We start from the raw sequence: 13,528 nt of genomic DNA on the forward strand, positions 1-13,528 counted from the left end.
AATCTGCTTTTAATTTGTCCTGCCACAGATATACATGCCAACCAAACAATTTCTTATATCCTTTGAGAGTCAAGAGCTTGCAATTTTCCAGCAACATCCAATCTCTTAACCACACCAAACATACTGCTTCATGGTATAATCTGATATTTGGTAATTGCAGTCCTCCTCTGTCTTTAGCATCACATAAAACTTTCATCTTCACTCGAGGTTTCTTGCCAGCCCATACAAAGTCCAAAATTTTCCTTTGCCGTTTTTCAAATTATTTATTATCTCTTATTATCGGTATTGTTTGCAACAAAAACATGATCCGTGGTAACACATTCATCTTGATTGCTGCTATTCTTCCCAGCCATGACATATTTAATTTGTTCCATTTAATTAGGTCTCTATTTGCTGCCATAGCTTTTCATAGTCGTTCTTAAATAAATCAATGTTTTTTGCAGTAAGTTCTATTCCTAGATACTTTTCTTTATGTGTTACTTCACAGTTGGTAATTTCCATTAATTCTTGTTGTCTTTGTTTCATCATGTTCTTGCATAGTATCTTTGATTTCCTTTTGTTAACAAAGAATCCAGCTAGGTCACCGAATTCTTTTATCTTGTCCAACAATCTCGGCATATTTTGAATTGGGTCTTCTACAATAACCATTACATCATCTGCAAAAGCTCTGACTTTGTAGGTAAATTCCTTGATTTTTATACCTTTTATGGCATCATCTTCTCGTATCTGCATCAAAAGAATTTCCAGAATCATAATAAACAACAGTGGAGATAGTGAGCAACCTTGTCTTGTACCTTTCCTTATATCTAGTTTTTTAGTTAATTCATCATTTACTACAATTGCTGCACATTGGTCTTTATATATTGCTCTCACTGCTTGGATGAATTCTTTTCCCATTTGTAACTTTTCCATTGTGGCGAACATAAAATTCCAATTTAAATTGTCAAAAGCCTTCTCTGCGTCAACAAAAAAGAAACCAACTTCTTTCTCACAATGTCTGTCATAATATTCAATTGCATTTATTACAGTTCTTAAATTGTCTTTAACCTGCCTGTTTGGCAAAAATCCCGCTTGCTCTTCTGCAATAAATTCAACCAGCCATTCCTTCAGCCTCTCCGCCAATACTTTCACAAATATCTTGTAATCATTGTTTAACAACAAAATTGGTCGATAGTTTTTAACATTACATAAGTCCTGATCTTCTTTTGGAATCAATGTTATATTTGCCTCATTCCAAGTTTCAGGAATCTTTTGCCCTTTTAAGATCTCATTCATCACTATTTTCAGGAAAGGCACCACTTCCTTTGCCATTGTTTTATAAAATTTTGCCATTATTCCATCCGGACCTGGCGCCTTCCCTAATCTAGTCAACGGTATTGCCTCTTTTATCTCCGTCTCTGTTACTTCAGCATTCAATCTTTCCTTCCATTTCTCTGATAACTTGGGTAAATTAATTTTGCTCAAATATTGGTCAATAATGTCTAAGTTTACCTCTTTGCTTTGATACAATTTAGCATAGAATTTATAAAATGCTATACTTATGGCTGGTTGGTCCATAAGCATTTTTTCTTCTTCTTGAATTTTGGTTATCACCCTTTTTTCTCTTTTCTTTTTCAGTTGCCATGCTAAATACTTCCCGGGTTTGTTAGTGCCTTCAAATGTTTTTTGGTTTAGTTTCTTCAATTCCCGTTCCAGTTCTTTATTCTCCATTGCTTTTAGTTGCTCTTGCAAGATCTTTATCTCTTGATACCATTTCTTTTTCCCTGGTCTTTTTTTCAATTGTATCTCCTTAGTTTTTATTTTTTCCTGAATTTCTTTCCTCTTTTCTTCTTTTTTTCCCTTATCTCTTGCATTTAGATCCATTAGAACTCCTCTAATAGCAGCTTTATATGTATCCCACACTTTATATGTTGGAAAAGTTTTGTTTAAATTATACTGTATAAAAAATCTGGTCTCTTTCTGTAACAACTCTATGTTGCCCTCTTGTTGCAGCAGGTCTTCATTTATTCTCCATCTTTGTTTTTTAATACGCTTTCCAAATTTCCACATAACTGGATTATGATCTGATCCTATTTTAGGCATTATTTCTACATCCTTAGACCATATTGTCAAATCCTTAGAAGCCCAGATCATATCAATTCTTGACAACGATGAATGTCTCGCCGAATAGTAGGTATATTGCTTGACTTTGGGGTTACTTCTTCTCCAAACATCTTCCAAATTTTCCTGGTTGTGTATTTCAAAAAAAGATTTTGGCAAAAGTCCTCTTTTTTTTTGAGTACCCTTCGTTTTTTTATCCTCCTGTATATTCACAACTCCATTAAAATCACCTGCCAAGATTATTTGTGAATAAGTTACTCCGTCTAATTGTTTCTGTAACTCTTTGAAAAAATTGTCTTTAGCTCCATTTGGTGCATAAATTCCTACCATTAGTATTTTTTGGGAATTCCAAATAATTTCCACTGCAACATATCTAGCTTCTGAATCACTGAATATCATTTTAGGTTGCAGCTCCTCCTTGACATACAAAACAACTCCCCTTTTTTCTGTTTCGATGCAGCAGCAAATTCTTTTCCTAATTTGATATTTTTAAAATATTTTATTTCTTGTTTCTTAACATGGGTCTCTTGTAAACAAATTATGTTGCAATGCTGCTTAGATAGCCAATGAAAAATAGTTTTACATTTAGAGGGTGAATTTAGTCCGTTTACATTCCAGGATATCACTTTGCACTCCATAATCAAATTCTTGGTCTTTTAGGTAAGTCTTTTTCATTGTCCAACAGAAACATCTCCATCTCATGTTGCGATCTGATAGTTTTTCTGACTGTTTGAAATTCAAAACTCAGGCCCTCTGGGATCTCCCATCTGTATCTTATATTTAACTCCTTCAAAATTTGCACCAATTCTCTATATTTCTTTCCAACAAAATTCTTCTGGGTAACTCTTTCATTATCTCACCCTTTTCCCACCAATTACCAGTGGATTTTGGAATTGCCTGCTAATGATGTCTTCTTTCATTCTTCTTGTGATAAACTGCACAATCATATCTCTTGGTAGATTCTTTTGGGCTGCATACCTTGAATTTATTCTGTACGCCACATCCAGGTAACCTGTAATCTCTTCCACCATTCTATTCAAAAATCCCGCAAGTATTTCCAGTATCTGTTCCTGGGCTGACTTCGCCTCCTCCTCCGGGACACCTCGAAATCTAAGTTGTCTCTCCATGTATTTATATTCCATCACCGCCACTCTTTTCTTTAAACCTGTGGTTTCTGTCTTGAATGAGGTGGTTAATTTGTCTGTCTTCTCCTCCACTTCATTAACTTTCTGCTGTGTCATCTGTAACTCCTTCTTGACCTCATCAATACTTTTAGTTAGCTCCGCCACTTTGGATTTAATTGTCTCTTTAAGGTCCTTCACCATCTCTTGTATAACGTCCTTAATTTCCTTATTACCATCCACCACTTTTTTATTAAGGCTGTCAAGCACCGACTGCCAGTCTTTTTTTGACATCGTGGGGCTTGATTTCCTTCGCTCCCATGAGTCCGCTCTCTTCTGCAGCTCCGTGGCTTAGGTATTTTATTTCTAGAGTTTAAACGCTTACTTTCCAAGCTTTCTTCACAATTTTACACTTTAGTTGTTCAAAATGGTGGGCGTCTTTTCTCTATGGTTTTTAGTCCGTAATTTTGCCCTTACCCTTTTCAAAGATGGCACACTTCCACTTGCGATGAGGCCGTGCCCTTACCCTCTTCCAAGATGGAGCGCTTCCTTTTCCGCCTCGTCTTTCAGGACCGCTTCAAGCCCACAGCTCTATCGTTTTTGACGCACTTCCTGCTTCCCCTTCTCAACACATTTATTTTCTCACGATATTTCTCATTTCCCACAGTTCGCTATCTCTTTGGACCACAGGTATGTAAACAATAATCTTTTTCCCGATCTAGTTCTTTTATAAAAACTTCTTTTCTAGCACTTCTTTTGCCGGGATGCAGTTAATTAGCCTTTAAAAACTTTCCGCTTTTGTTTTCTTTACCTTGCCAAGTCTTTTTATGGGTTGTAATCACTGTTTCGATTGCTCAAATTAGTCGAATTTAGTTGCTGAAGCTTGGGTCTGGTGATTTTATGCCAAATCAATGACTTCAAAGCCGCTGCAGAGATTTCTGCCACCCTTCTCAGAGCGGGACCTCAAGACTGGGAGGGAGTTCGTTGCGTAAAACCCCCCCTCAGCCGAGATCTATGCACTCTCGGGGTCTCATGCATTCTAGCCTGCTCTCCGCCTGAGAGCAGGGGTCCGTGGGAGATCTTCCACCCCACCAGCCCAGACAAACAGCAGCTTGGACAGCCCAGCTCCCTGAGCTGCGTCAGACCACCGTGATCCCAATCCGGAAGTCCCCGTGCTGACTCTGATTTGAGGGTTTCTAAAATATCAAAATGGGGTCCTTTCAACCTCATGCTGAAATGTTGTTTGTTCTTAAGTAGACATGGGCACGAACAGGTAAAAAAACCCGAACAGGCTGTTTGTTATTCATTCCAAACGGCGAACACGAACAGATGAACGGAACTGAACATGTACCATTAATGAACATGTTCAGTGTCCGTTGTTTGTCGGTGCCAAAGTGACCCCCTTAGCACTTAGAGAACCCATATTCACAGGGAATGTGCAGCAGGCTCTTTTCCAGCCATCACCCAAGTTTGGTCAAGATTGCAATATGGATATCAGAGTTATACATTCCCAAATTTGACGCCCCCAGGAAACTCCCATTAATCACAAATGGACCACCCTTCCCAGTTCACTTTGGCCCCCATGCAGTGGTTCTGAAGGTGGGCTGCCTCCCCTCTCATGGGTGGCAGGCCTCTGGGTTGAAGGCAGACAAAGTATCCAATTATGCAGCAAGGTGGGTGAGGACTGCAGCCGCTGGGCCTGGTAGGCTCGGGGAGGTGGTGGTGGGACACCTCCCCTCTTGGGGGCAGGGGGTCTGGATGCCTGCTGGCAGCAACCCCCAAGTGCCCGCCCGCCAGGCCTCTGGGTTGAAGGTGGATGAAGTATCCGCTTATGCAGCAAGGTGGTTGGTGACTGCGGCCACCGGGGGGTCAGGGACAGGGAGACCAAGGAGTTCCGGGAACAGCAACAAGCTGTGCCTGGAAGATCCTGTGAGGGGGATGGGAAGACCATGAATCAGCGGCTGCAGGCATCACCCACCTCCCTGCCATCATGGTAAGGATGGGATGGGGCAGTACAAATGGTGGAGAAGGTACTTGTGGCAGTACCAGAGAGGGAGAGGAAGACAGAGGGAACACAAAGTGGTCAGGGTGGGTGAGGGGGACGAAGGGGTTCCAGGCGTGGTGACAAGCTGCACTTGGAAGATCCTGTGACAGAGCCTGGAAGACCCCAAATCAGCAGCTGCAGGCATCAACCACCTCCCTGCCATCACAGAAAGGAGGAGACAGGCTGGTGCAAGTGGTTGGGAAGGGACGCATGGCAGTACCTGGGAGGGAGAGGTATGGACCAGGAAATAGAAAGCTCCCAAGCAAGAGGTAGTTGGGAGGGGTCAGAGTGGTCCTAGAGAGGAAGAGGAAGAAATATGGCAGCAGCAGCAGCTGCCATCGCCCACCTTCCTGTCTTTGTGGAAAGGACGGGAGTCGCAGGACACATTCCCACCGGGCTCAAAGGGGTCCAGTCAGTCCTGTTGTACATGCTGTACAACCATGCAGTATCCCTATACAATACAATCAGCTGTGCAATCACAGCTGAGCTGTCCCTCATGACCAAGGAGCGAGCAGTAACAGGATAGTCCTTCGTGAAGCGGTGGTTGACATGACCTGCCATCCTGCCTTCGTGGAAAGAAGGGGATGGGCAGGACAGGAGAGGTCGTTTGTAGGGCCGGAGTGGTTCCACAGAAGGAAAAGTAGAAAGAGGGACGAGCAGCCCCAAGAAATGAGGGGGACCAGAGCAGTTCCACACTGCTCTGAGACACCTCACCTGTGCAGTCGTATGGTCACTACTAGTAACAGTTTGGGCGGCACCACCAGTCACCAACCGCCTTCCTGCCTTCACAGAAAGGAGGGGATGGATGGGACAGGAGACGTTGCTCAGACGGTTCAGAGTGGTTCAAGAGAGGAAGAGAAAGAAATGGGGCAGCAGAAGCTTCTGACATCGGCGACCTTCCTGCCTTTGCAGAAAGGACATGAGTTGAGGGACCTATTCCCCCCTGCTCAGAGGGCACAGCGTTTGCAATAGATAGAGCCACCGTGCAGCTCAACTACAGGGTTTTTGCCCCTGTGCACCAGGACATCACAGGCACAGCATGGCACCACACGGGGGTTATTAGGAAGGGCCCAAAAGTGCCTCCATACAGAGGCATTGAAATGTGCACCACTAACTATCCCAGGGGAAGGATAATGAATGGTTACAGGCTGTGCTGCAGAGCTGGCCACGGATGATGGAGTGAGGGGTGGGCTGCAGGCGGGGACACCACCGAGAGTTTGGGATAGGGTCGGGAGGGATGTTTCATAAAACACAAACCATTCCTCCAGGTATCCGTCACCAACCTTCTCCTCAAAATGTTGAGAGAGATCCTCTCCCCCCAGTGGAAAGACCTCTTTGGCCTCCTTCACAGCCCCCATAGGTGAATCTGGGGGAGTGGGAGTACTCTCTGTTGCCTCCAAGCCACATCCAGTACTGCTTTCCACAAGAAACCAGGAGGACTGCCTTTGCATTTCACCCCATGACCACCCATGGCGGCCACCACAACAGGAAGACTCGTGCCACCAAACTAGAATTAAGGAGGACAGAAAAGGAGAGAACACTGTGAGCCCTCAGCCAATGTGCCCACTGAGCTTGGCCCCAGGGCATGGCAGTAGCCCTGGAACCAGTGGGAGGGGCTAGAACCCTATCCCAGCACTCCTAGAGACCTGACCAGATCAGGCACTAATAATAATGTGAGCCCTCAGCCGAGGTGCCCAATGAGCTTGGCTCTAGGGCCTGGCAGCAGCCCTGGAACCAGAGGCTGGGGCTAGAGCCCTAGCCCAGCACACCCAGAAGCCTGACCAGATCAGGCACTGATAACAATAATATTAATAGTTAGGGTGAGCCCTCAGTCAAGGTGCCCACTGAGTTTGGCCCCAGGGCCTGGCAGCAGCCCTGGAACCAGAGGCTGGGGCTAGAGCCCTAGCCCAGCACACCCACAAGCCTGAACAGATCACGCACTGATAACAATAATAGTAATAGCATGAGCCCTCAGCCAAGGTGCCCACTGAGCTTGGCCCCAGGGCCTGGCAGCAGCCCTGGAACCAAAGGGAGTGGCTAGAGCCCTAGCCCAGCACACCCACAAGCCTGACCAGATCAGGCACTAATAATAATGTGAACCCTTAGCCGAGGTGCCCACTGAGCTTGGCTCCAGGGCCTGGCAGTAGCTCTGGAACCAGAGGCTGGGGCTAGAGCCCTAGCCCAGCAGCACTCCCAGAAGCCTGATTAGATCAGGCACTGATAATAATGTGAACCCTCAGCCAAGGTGCCCACTGAGCTTGGCCCCAGAGCCTGACTGCAGCCCTGGAACCAGTGGAGAGATAGATCCCTATCTAACCACACAGAAAAAATCCCAGCTCTAATGCAATCTTCCTGTCTCTCTCCCAAAAGGCTATTAACAGCTCTGTCCTACGCCAGTGCTTGCTGAAAGTGAAAGCCAGAACTGGGAGCACAGTGCCCTTTTATAAGCAGAGGTCTCATGGAGAAATGCAGGAAGTCTGTGGTTGGCAGTCAGAACTGCCTAACAGGGTTTGCAGGGATGAGATTGGAGTTCCCATGGCCACAGAACACCCCCTCCTCCCTCCCTCCCCCCCCCCGGTCTCTGCTGCCACGTTACCAATTGTTACCAATTTGCAGATCCACGGTTGGAAGGAAGACCTGCCCATCGAGCTAAGTTGGACTTTGATTGCGGTGTCCAGGGAGACAGAGGGAGTGCAGACAGAGTTCAGGCACTCCCTCCCTCCATTGCCGAGGCAATTGATTGAAGGCGCCTGAGTGTCTGGGTTCCCAAACAGCGGCTGAGCGCAACGAATGAAGCTTGCGCCAACCACCTGTTCGGCTGGAATTGCGCCTCCCGAACAGCCCGTTCGCGAGCAGCCGAGCGGCCTGTTCATTTGTTTTTCCGTTTGTAATTCTGTTTGTGCCCATGTCTATTCTTAAGCTTAAAATGTATGCATCTTTTCCTTAAATAGTAATCAAGAAGCAGGCAGGCAAACACTTAAGTATCTGTTAGCAGCAGAGCATTTTCAGTTATATGCTTCCTGGAAATGTTCTGCAACAACAAATATGTTCCAGTACAGCTTTCTAATTTTAGCCATCTCATACTATGACCTACAGGGAAAAAAAGGGCAGCGAGATTTCTGTAAATCTCTGATAAGATATGTACTTTATTTGTCTACTCAGAAATGCAGTTAAATTTCATATTCTGAATCTATCCCTGTCGGGCCTGAGACATATTAGTATTCCACTGGCAGCTGCCTATAGGTAGTAATATTGTTTTGTCCATAACCAGAGGGAACAATCAGACTAAGCTGTTCTCTAGCTATAAACCAGCCAAAGTAATTGGGTTTAATTTTAATTTTTGTAATAGCTTTAAATTAATAGAAGCAGCTGCTGCCACAGTGTGTGGGTGTCCTTTTCAAGCAAGCATGGAACAAAAAGAAGAAACGAGTAAACAATATTGTGTCTAGGACATAAAGGTTAACGCAAGAATCAAACATTGTGTTTTTCTTATCAAAAACTTGGTTGTCCTTATCTAGAATTCTGGCTCTTCTCTCTCTCCCTCCCTCTCTCCTGCTCTTCCTTTTTAATTCGCAGATAAGATCTAAATCTGATTAGGCTCCTGTATGTAAAGATGTCTTGTTGGTATTGAAACTCTGATTGGCTGATTCCACACACATTGTATAATGCACTTCCAATCCTCTTTATAGATCATTTGGAATGGATTTTTTTGTGTGCGGAACAAAAAATCCACCTTAAACTATTGATAAAGTGCATTGAAAGTGCATTATACAACGTGTGCGGAATCCGCCACTGTCCTTCTGCATTTGACTTGGGAACCGGCATATCTTCGGGACCACTTCTCCCTGTGTGTTCCCCAGAGACCGCTTCGATCGCGGATAAATGTTTACTGGTGGTCCCCAGCCCTAAGGAAGCCCGCCTTGCTTTAACCAGGGCCAGGGCCTTTTCAGTCCTGGCCCCAGCCATGGACGCTCTGTCAATGGAGACCCAGGCCCAGTGGAACATATTATCGTTCCGCCAGGCCTGTAAGACAGAGCTGTTCTGCCAGGCATTCGGTGGTTGAAGGGGGCGGTGCCATGTTGGCCTCCCACCTTTGGGGTGTGTGTGTGGGGGGTTCTTCCTACTATTGCACTTGGTTAATTTATTTCATTATTGTTTTGTATGTTGATTTTAGTATTATTGTTTTCTTGTTTTTATTGATTTTAACTTGTTCACCGCCCAGGGCCCCCGAGGATGGGCGGTATATAAATTGAAATCTAATTAAAAATAAATAAATAAACAGATTAGCACTGACCAAGTGTTAAGCATTACAAGAGTAGATTAACAACCTCATGTGTCCCATTACAATTATATTTAAGAGGAACCAATGTTTTGAATTAAGAGTTTGAGCTATGGTTGCTAGGTACCCTTACCCTCCTGGCAGGAGGGGTGAGGAACCAGGCAGTTACCCTTTGGAGATATGGTGTGATAACATCACTTCTGGGAATGAAATCATCACGCTGGCCATAGGAGTGCTCCTGCACTTCACACTGGGTTGATTCTTAAAGTATTGGCTCATTTAGGGCCCAAATTGTCCCAGCGCAAAGCATGGGAGTACTCCCGTGGCCTGCACAATGACATCACTCCTGGAAGTGATGTCGTTCTGCTGCACTGGGAGCTTGCCCTGAGAGGCCCGTCCCCCTGCTTTTCCCCTTTGTCAGCCAAGTGAGTGGGGGAGGGGCAGAGGGTGGGACAGGGGGATCCCCTGCCCCTACTGGGGGACTGGGAGCTCTAGTTTGAGCCTTTTCTTGGAATTTGCATTTACTGTGTAATAAGGACAGAATCTTGTCCTATGAAAGACCCTGGATAGCATAATGTCAGTTCTCAAAATTAAACTTAATATTCAAAGGAAAACAGGGTGTTAAAGCAAGCATTTGACTTCTAAGAGTAAATATGAGTAAGCAGGTCTATCAAAACTGAATTGATGGCACACTCAGGTTTGTTCTACATAGGCAGAAAACTGTGCTAGTGAAGTCCTGAAGTGGTAGAATGGCTATACCACTTTACACTGCTGGTGGAGAGATCTGCATTTTTAGCATTTACTTGTGTAAAAAGAATCTCTGCAAATTAAAACAAATAGTTCATCAATATGAGAGGTAGTAGCTATGCTATACTAATTTTCCACTTATAAAGATTAATGTGGAGGAAATATGTAATCCCATCCCTGCCTAGAGTAATGCCGTCCCATACTATCACCTTGGCAATCTGCCACCTCATTGTGCTGCAAGTGTAAATCAGTCTTCAGACATTTTCAGTAAGGATTAAATAAAAATGATGGAAGCAGCAAATACTTTGCACTAGGAGCCAATATATAAAAATTAGCTCTTCTTTATATTTTGATTTTTCTGTTCAATGCATTTTCTTACTTGTTCCCTCTCCCTTTGCCAATTTAAAGCAAATGAAGTTCGACACTTCAGCAACAATCATTTGTTCCATTGCATTTTGAGGCCTGGGAGCAACAATACAGTTACCATATAATCTGTTTGATTTGAGATCCAATGAGGGATTGTATGCCAGAGTAAGGGTTGGTGGTGGTAGGAATATGTTAAGATATTTCAGGAACCTAATAGCTTAGGTTGCTTTATGAAAACAGCTGGTTGTAATTTTTGTTTCTTTTCTACTTATGTAAAATCAGAAATTATCTGTCTCCTTCCCTTTGCGTAGATTTTTTTTACATCAGGATCCTCAGTTGGCACTACATAAGTAACTCACAAAGAACTACAATAATGAGTGAATCCCTTCATGTATTGATGGTCAAGAGTTAGAGCACTAAGGATAAATAGCAACATCCATTTTTTTATTTTGGCTTTAATTAATTGCATCATTGGCTCTATATAATATTTTTCAGGAAGACTTTGCTTTTGCTGTACGTACATCTTAACTACTGCTAATTAGAAAACATCATTTTGCATAACAAGAGGTTTCTGCCCTCTGTTTCATATTAGTAATAAAAGGCCAAACTTGATCCTCTGCAGTAGCCTGCTTTTAGAACTATTACAGTAGGATACATTACTGTTGCAGTGTCTGGAAATCATATTATGTTTTCCCTGCCATTGTTGCATGACTGTTGCTGACTTGCCCAAGCATTAGATGGGACCTGTTTATGGTACTGCTTAATTGAATTACCTAGCATCTGCAGGATAACAGCATGTTTTTGCCAAATAGGATTGGAGAATTTTTGTATTTGATTACAAGACTCCTATGGAGTTTGTTCAAATAGATAAAGGTAGATTGAAAGCTCTCATCTACAGCCAGACAGCCTAGGGAATGAATCTTCTACCCACTCTCTCAAGACTGTTACCTAATTGCATTGAATAGTGGTGAAATTACGAAAGATACAACACAGACTAAGGTTCTCTCTTTCAGATTAAATTTTGGAAGCTGTAGCATTGGATAGTCTTCCTGCTCTGGTTTTCATTTCTTTATTTCCTCAGCTTTCTCCCACCTTCTCTGTATTATAACTGAACTTACGTTATGGTTAGGGGTGGGAACTAAAATAAAATTCAGTATTTTCTGGATTTGGCTATCAGGAATACCAATAAATATTCAGTTTTTTACAGGAATCTGAATATATCTGGCTCCATTATGTAAAAGGGAAAGGATGAAGATAACAAAAAGGGAAATTTTCAAATAATTAAAGGTCATAGGATTAATGTAATTAAAGTCATAGGAGTCATAGGAGTTGTGTTTCATTCCCTTTAGCTTCACACCTTAAAATGTGGGGGAGGATTGTTTATTCATTTGATGACTGAATCCAGATCCAAGTGTTCTCTTTTATAGTCTGTTGCAATTTTAGCAGTTATTTTGTGGCTGCTTTGCAGTAGGTACATCATTGTGATGGAAAACACGTAGACTGCTGCTGTCGTTTTTGGTACATTCAGCTAATACTGGAAGAGCTAATCCCAAACCAAGATAATAATTGATAAGTATTTGCTATTATTTACACAATCTTAAATTTTGCCTTATAGAGGATTTATTTTGTTAATAAATATTTTAAAGGTTGTTTGTTGTGCTATTCCCACAATACAACTCTTCCTGGAATGAAAGTCACTTTTACAAGCAAAAGTTTTTTCAGAGAAGAGAGAAATTTATTCTTCTTCATAAAATATGTATTAATTTCCACTCTTTAAGGTGTTTGTATGCGCACGCATGCACGCACGCACACACAAACACTTTGCCTTAAGTGTAGTTGAAACTTCCAAAACTCTCTTGCTGTTACACCTTGTCTAGGTTTTATGTTTTCTAAATTATCCACAAACTTGTTCCTGTAGTCACATTTTACTCTTTTGCTTAGTATAACATTAAATTATTTCAATGACATGAGGCTGGGATATATCTGCATGTAGGGGATAGGAGAATATCTGTCTATGTACTTTGTTACTGCTTTGAAAATATCACAAAACCTTTATCATGTTCCTCCCCCTAATTGCAGGAAGAAAGTTGATTTCCCATTATAAAAAAAAAATGATGTAACATCAGATATAATACAGAGATGGCAGGGTGTGCATATGTCATAAAATGATAATATGAAAACCACAGTAGGAAGAGCATCCATTGTTACAGATTCCAAAATTTAATTTGAATTTAAATAAGAGAACTTTGGTCTGTGTGCATCTGTAGCTAAATTCCTCTTTGCTAAGATTAGGCAGAGTCAATCTCTGTTTTCAAAATGACTGGCTTTTGACAGACATTCTCTCAGAAACCTTGTACCATTTTTAGCATGTTTAATCAAATTTAGCACCAAATGGTTTGGAAATGGCTGGATTTCTTTCTCCCCCTTTAATACAATGTGAATGACTCTGAAATATAATTCCATTGAGTTCACTGTTAAATTTTAATCTAGTCCATGGATTTTGATTGTGGCCTTTGTCTTTATCTTTCAGGCAAAGGCTGCCGCCTAAAAACGTGTATTACTACCGCTGTCCTGATCACAGGAAAAACTATGTTATGTCATTTGCTTTTTGCTTTGATCTGGAGGAGGATGTTTACCAGTTTGCTTACTGCTACCCATACACATACACTCGGCTTCAACACTACCTTGATAATCTACAGAAGAGGAATATGGACTACTTTTTCAGAGAGTTTCTGGGATGTAGTGTGGTAAGTAATAATCCACTCAAATACTGCCTTGTGGATGGTGCCACTGCCAACTGGTAATACAGCAGCATTCATCATCTCATGAAATGGAGCCACACATACATACTCTTTGCTTCTATCAAATATA

At 42.6% G+C, this 13,528-nt stretch overlaps 1 protein-coding gene across 1 annotated transcript in view; it reads left to right on the plus strand.

Annotated features, from left to right (window-relative positions):
* Positions 1-13,528, plus strand: part of AGBL4 (AGBL carboxypeptidase 4) — a 2,119,283-nt gene that overhangs the window by 849,381 nt on the left and 1,256,374 nt on the right. Inside the window, exon 5 of the mRNA XM_054979842.1 lies at positions 13,188-13,404. Coding sequence (XP_054835817.1) covers positions 13,188-13,404 — 217 coding nt within the window. The remainder of the gene's footprint in view (positions 1-13,187; positions 13,405-13,528) is intronic.

This window comes from Eublepharis macularius, chromosome 5, assembly GCF_028583425.1.
Source record: "Eublepharis macularius isolate TG4126 chromosome 5, MPM_Emac_v1.0, whole genome shotgun sequence".
In the NCBI taxonomy this organism is placed as follows: domain Eukaryota; kingdom Metazoa; phylum Chordata; class Lepidosauria; order Squamata; family Eublepharidae; genus Eublepharis; species Eublepharis macularius.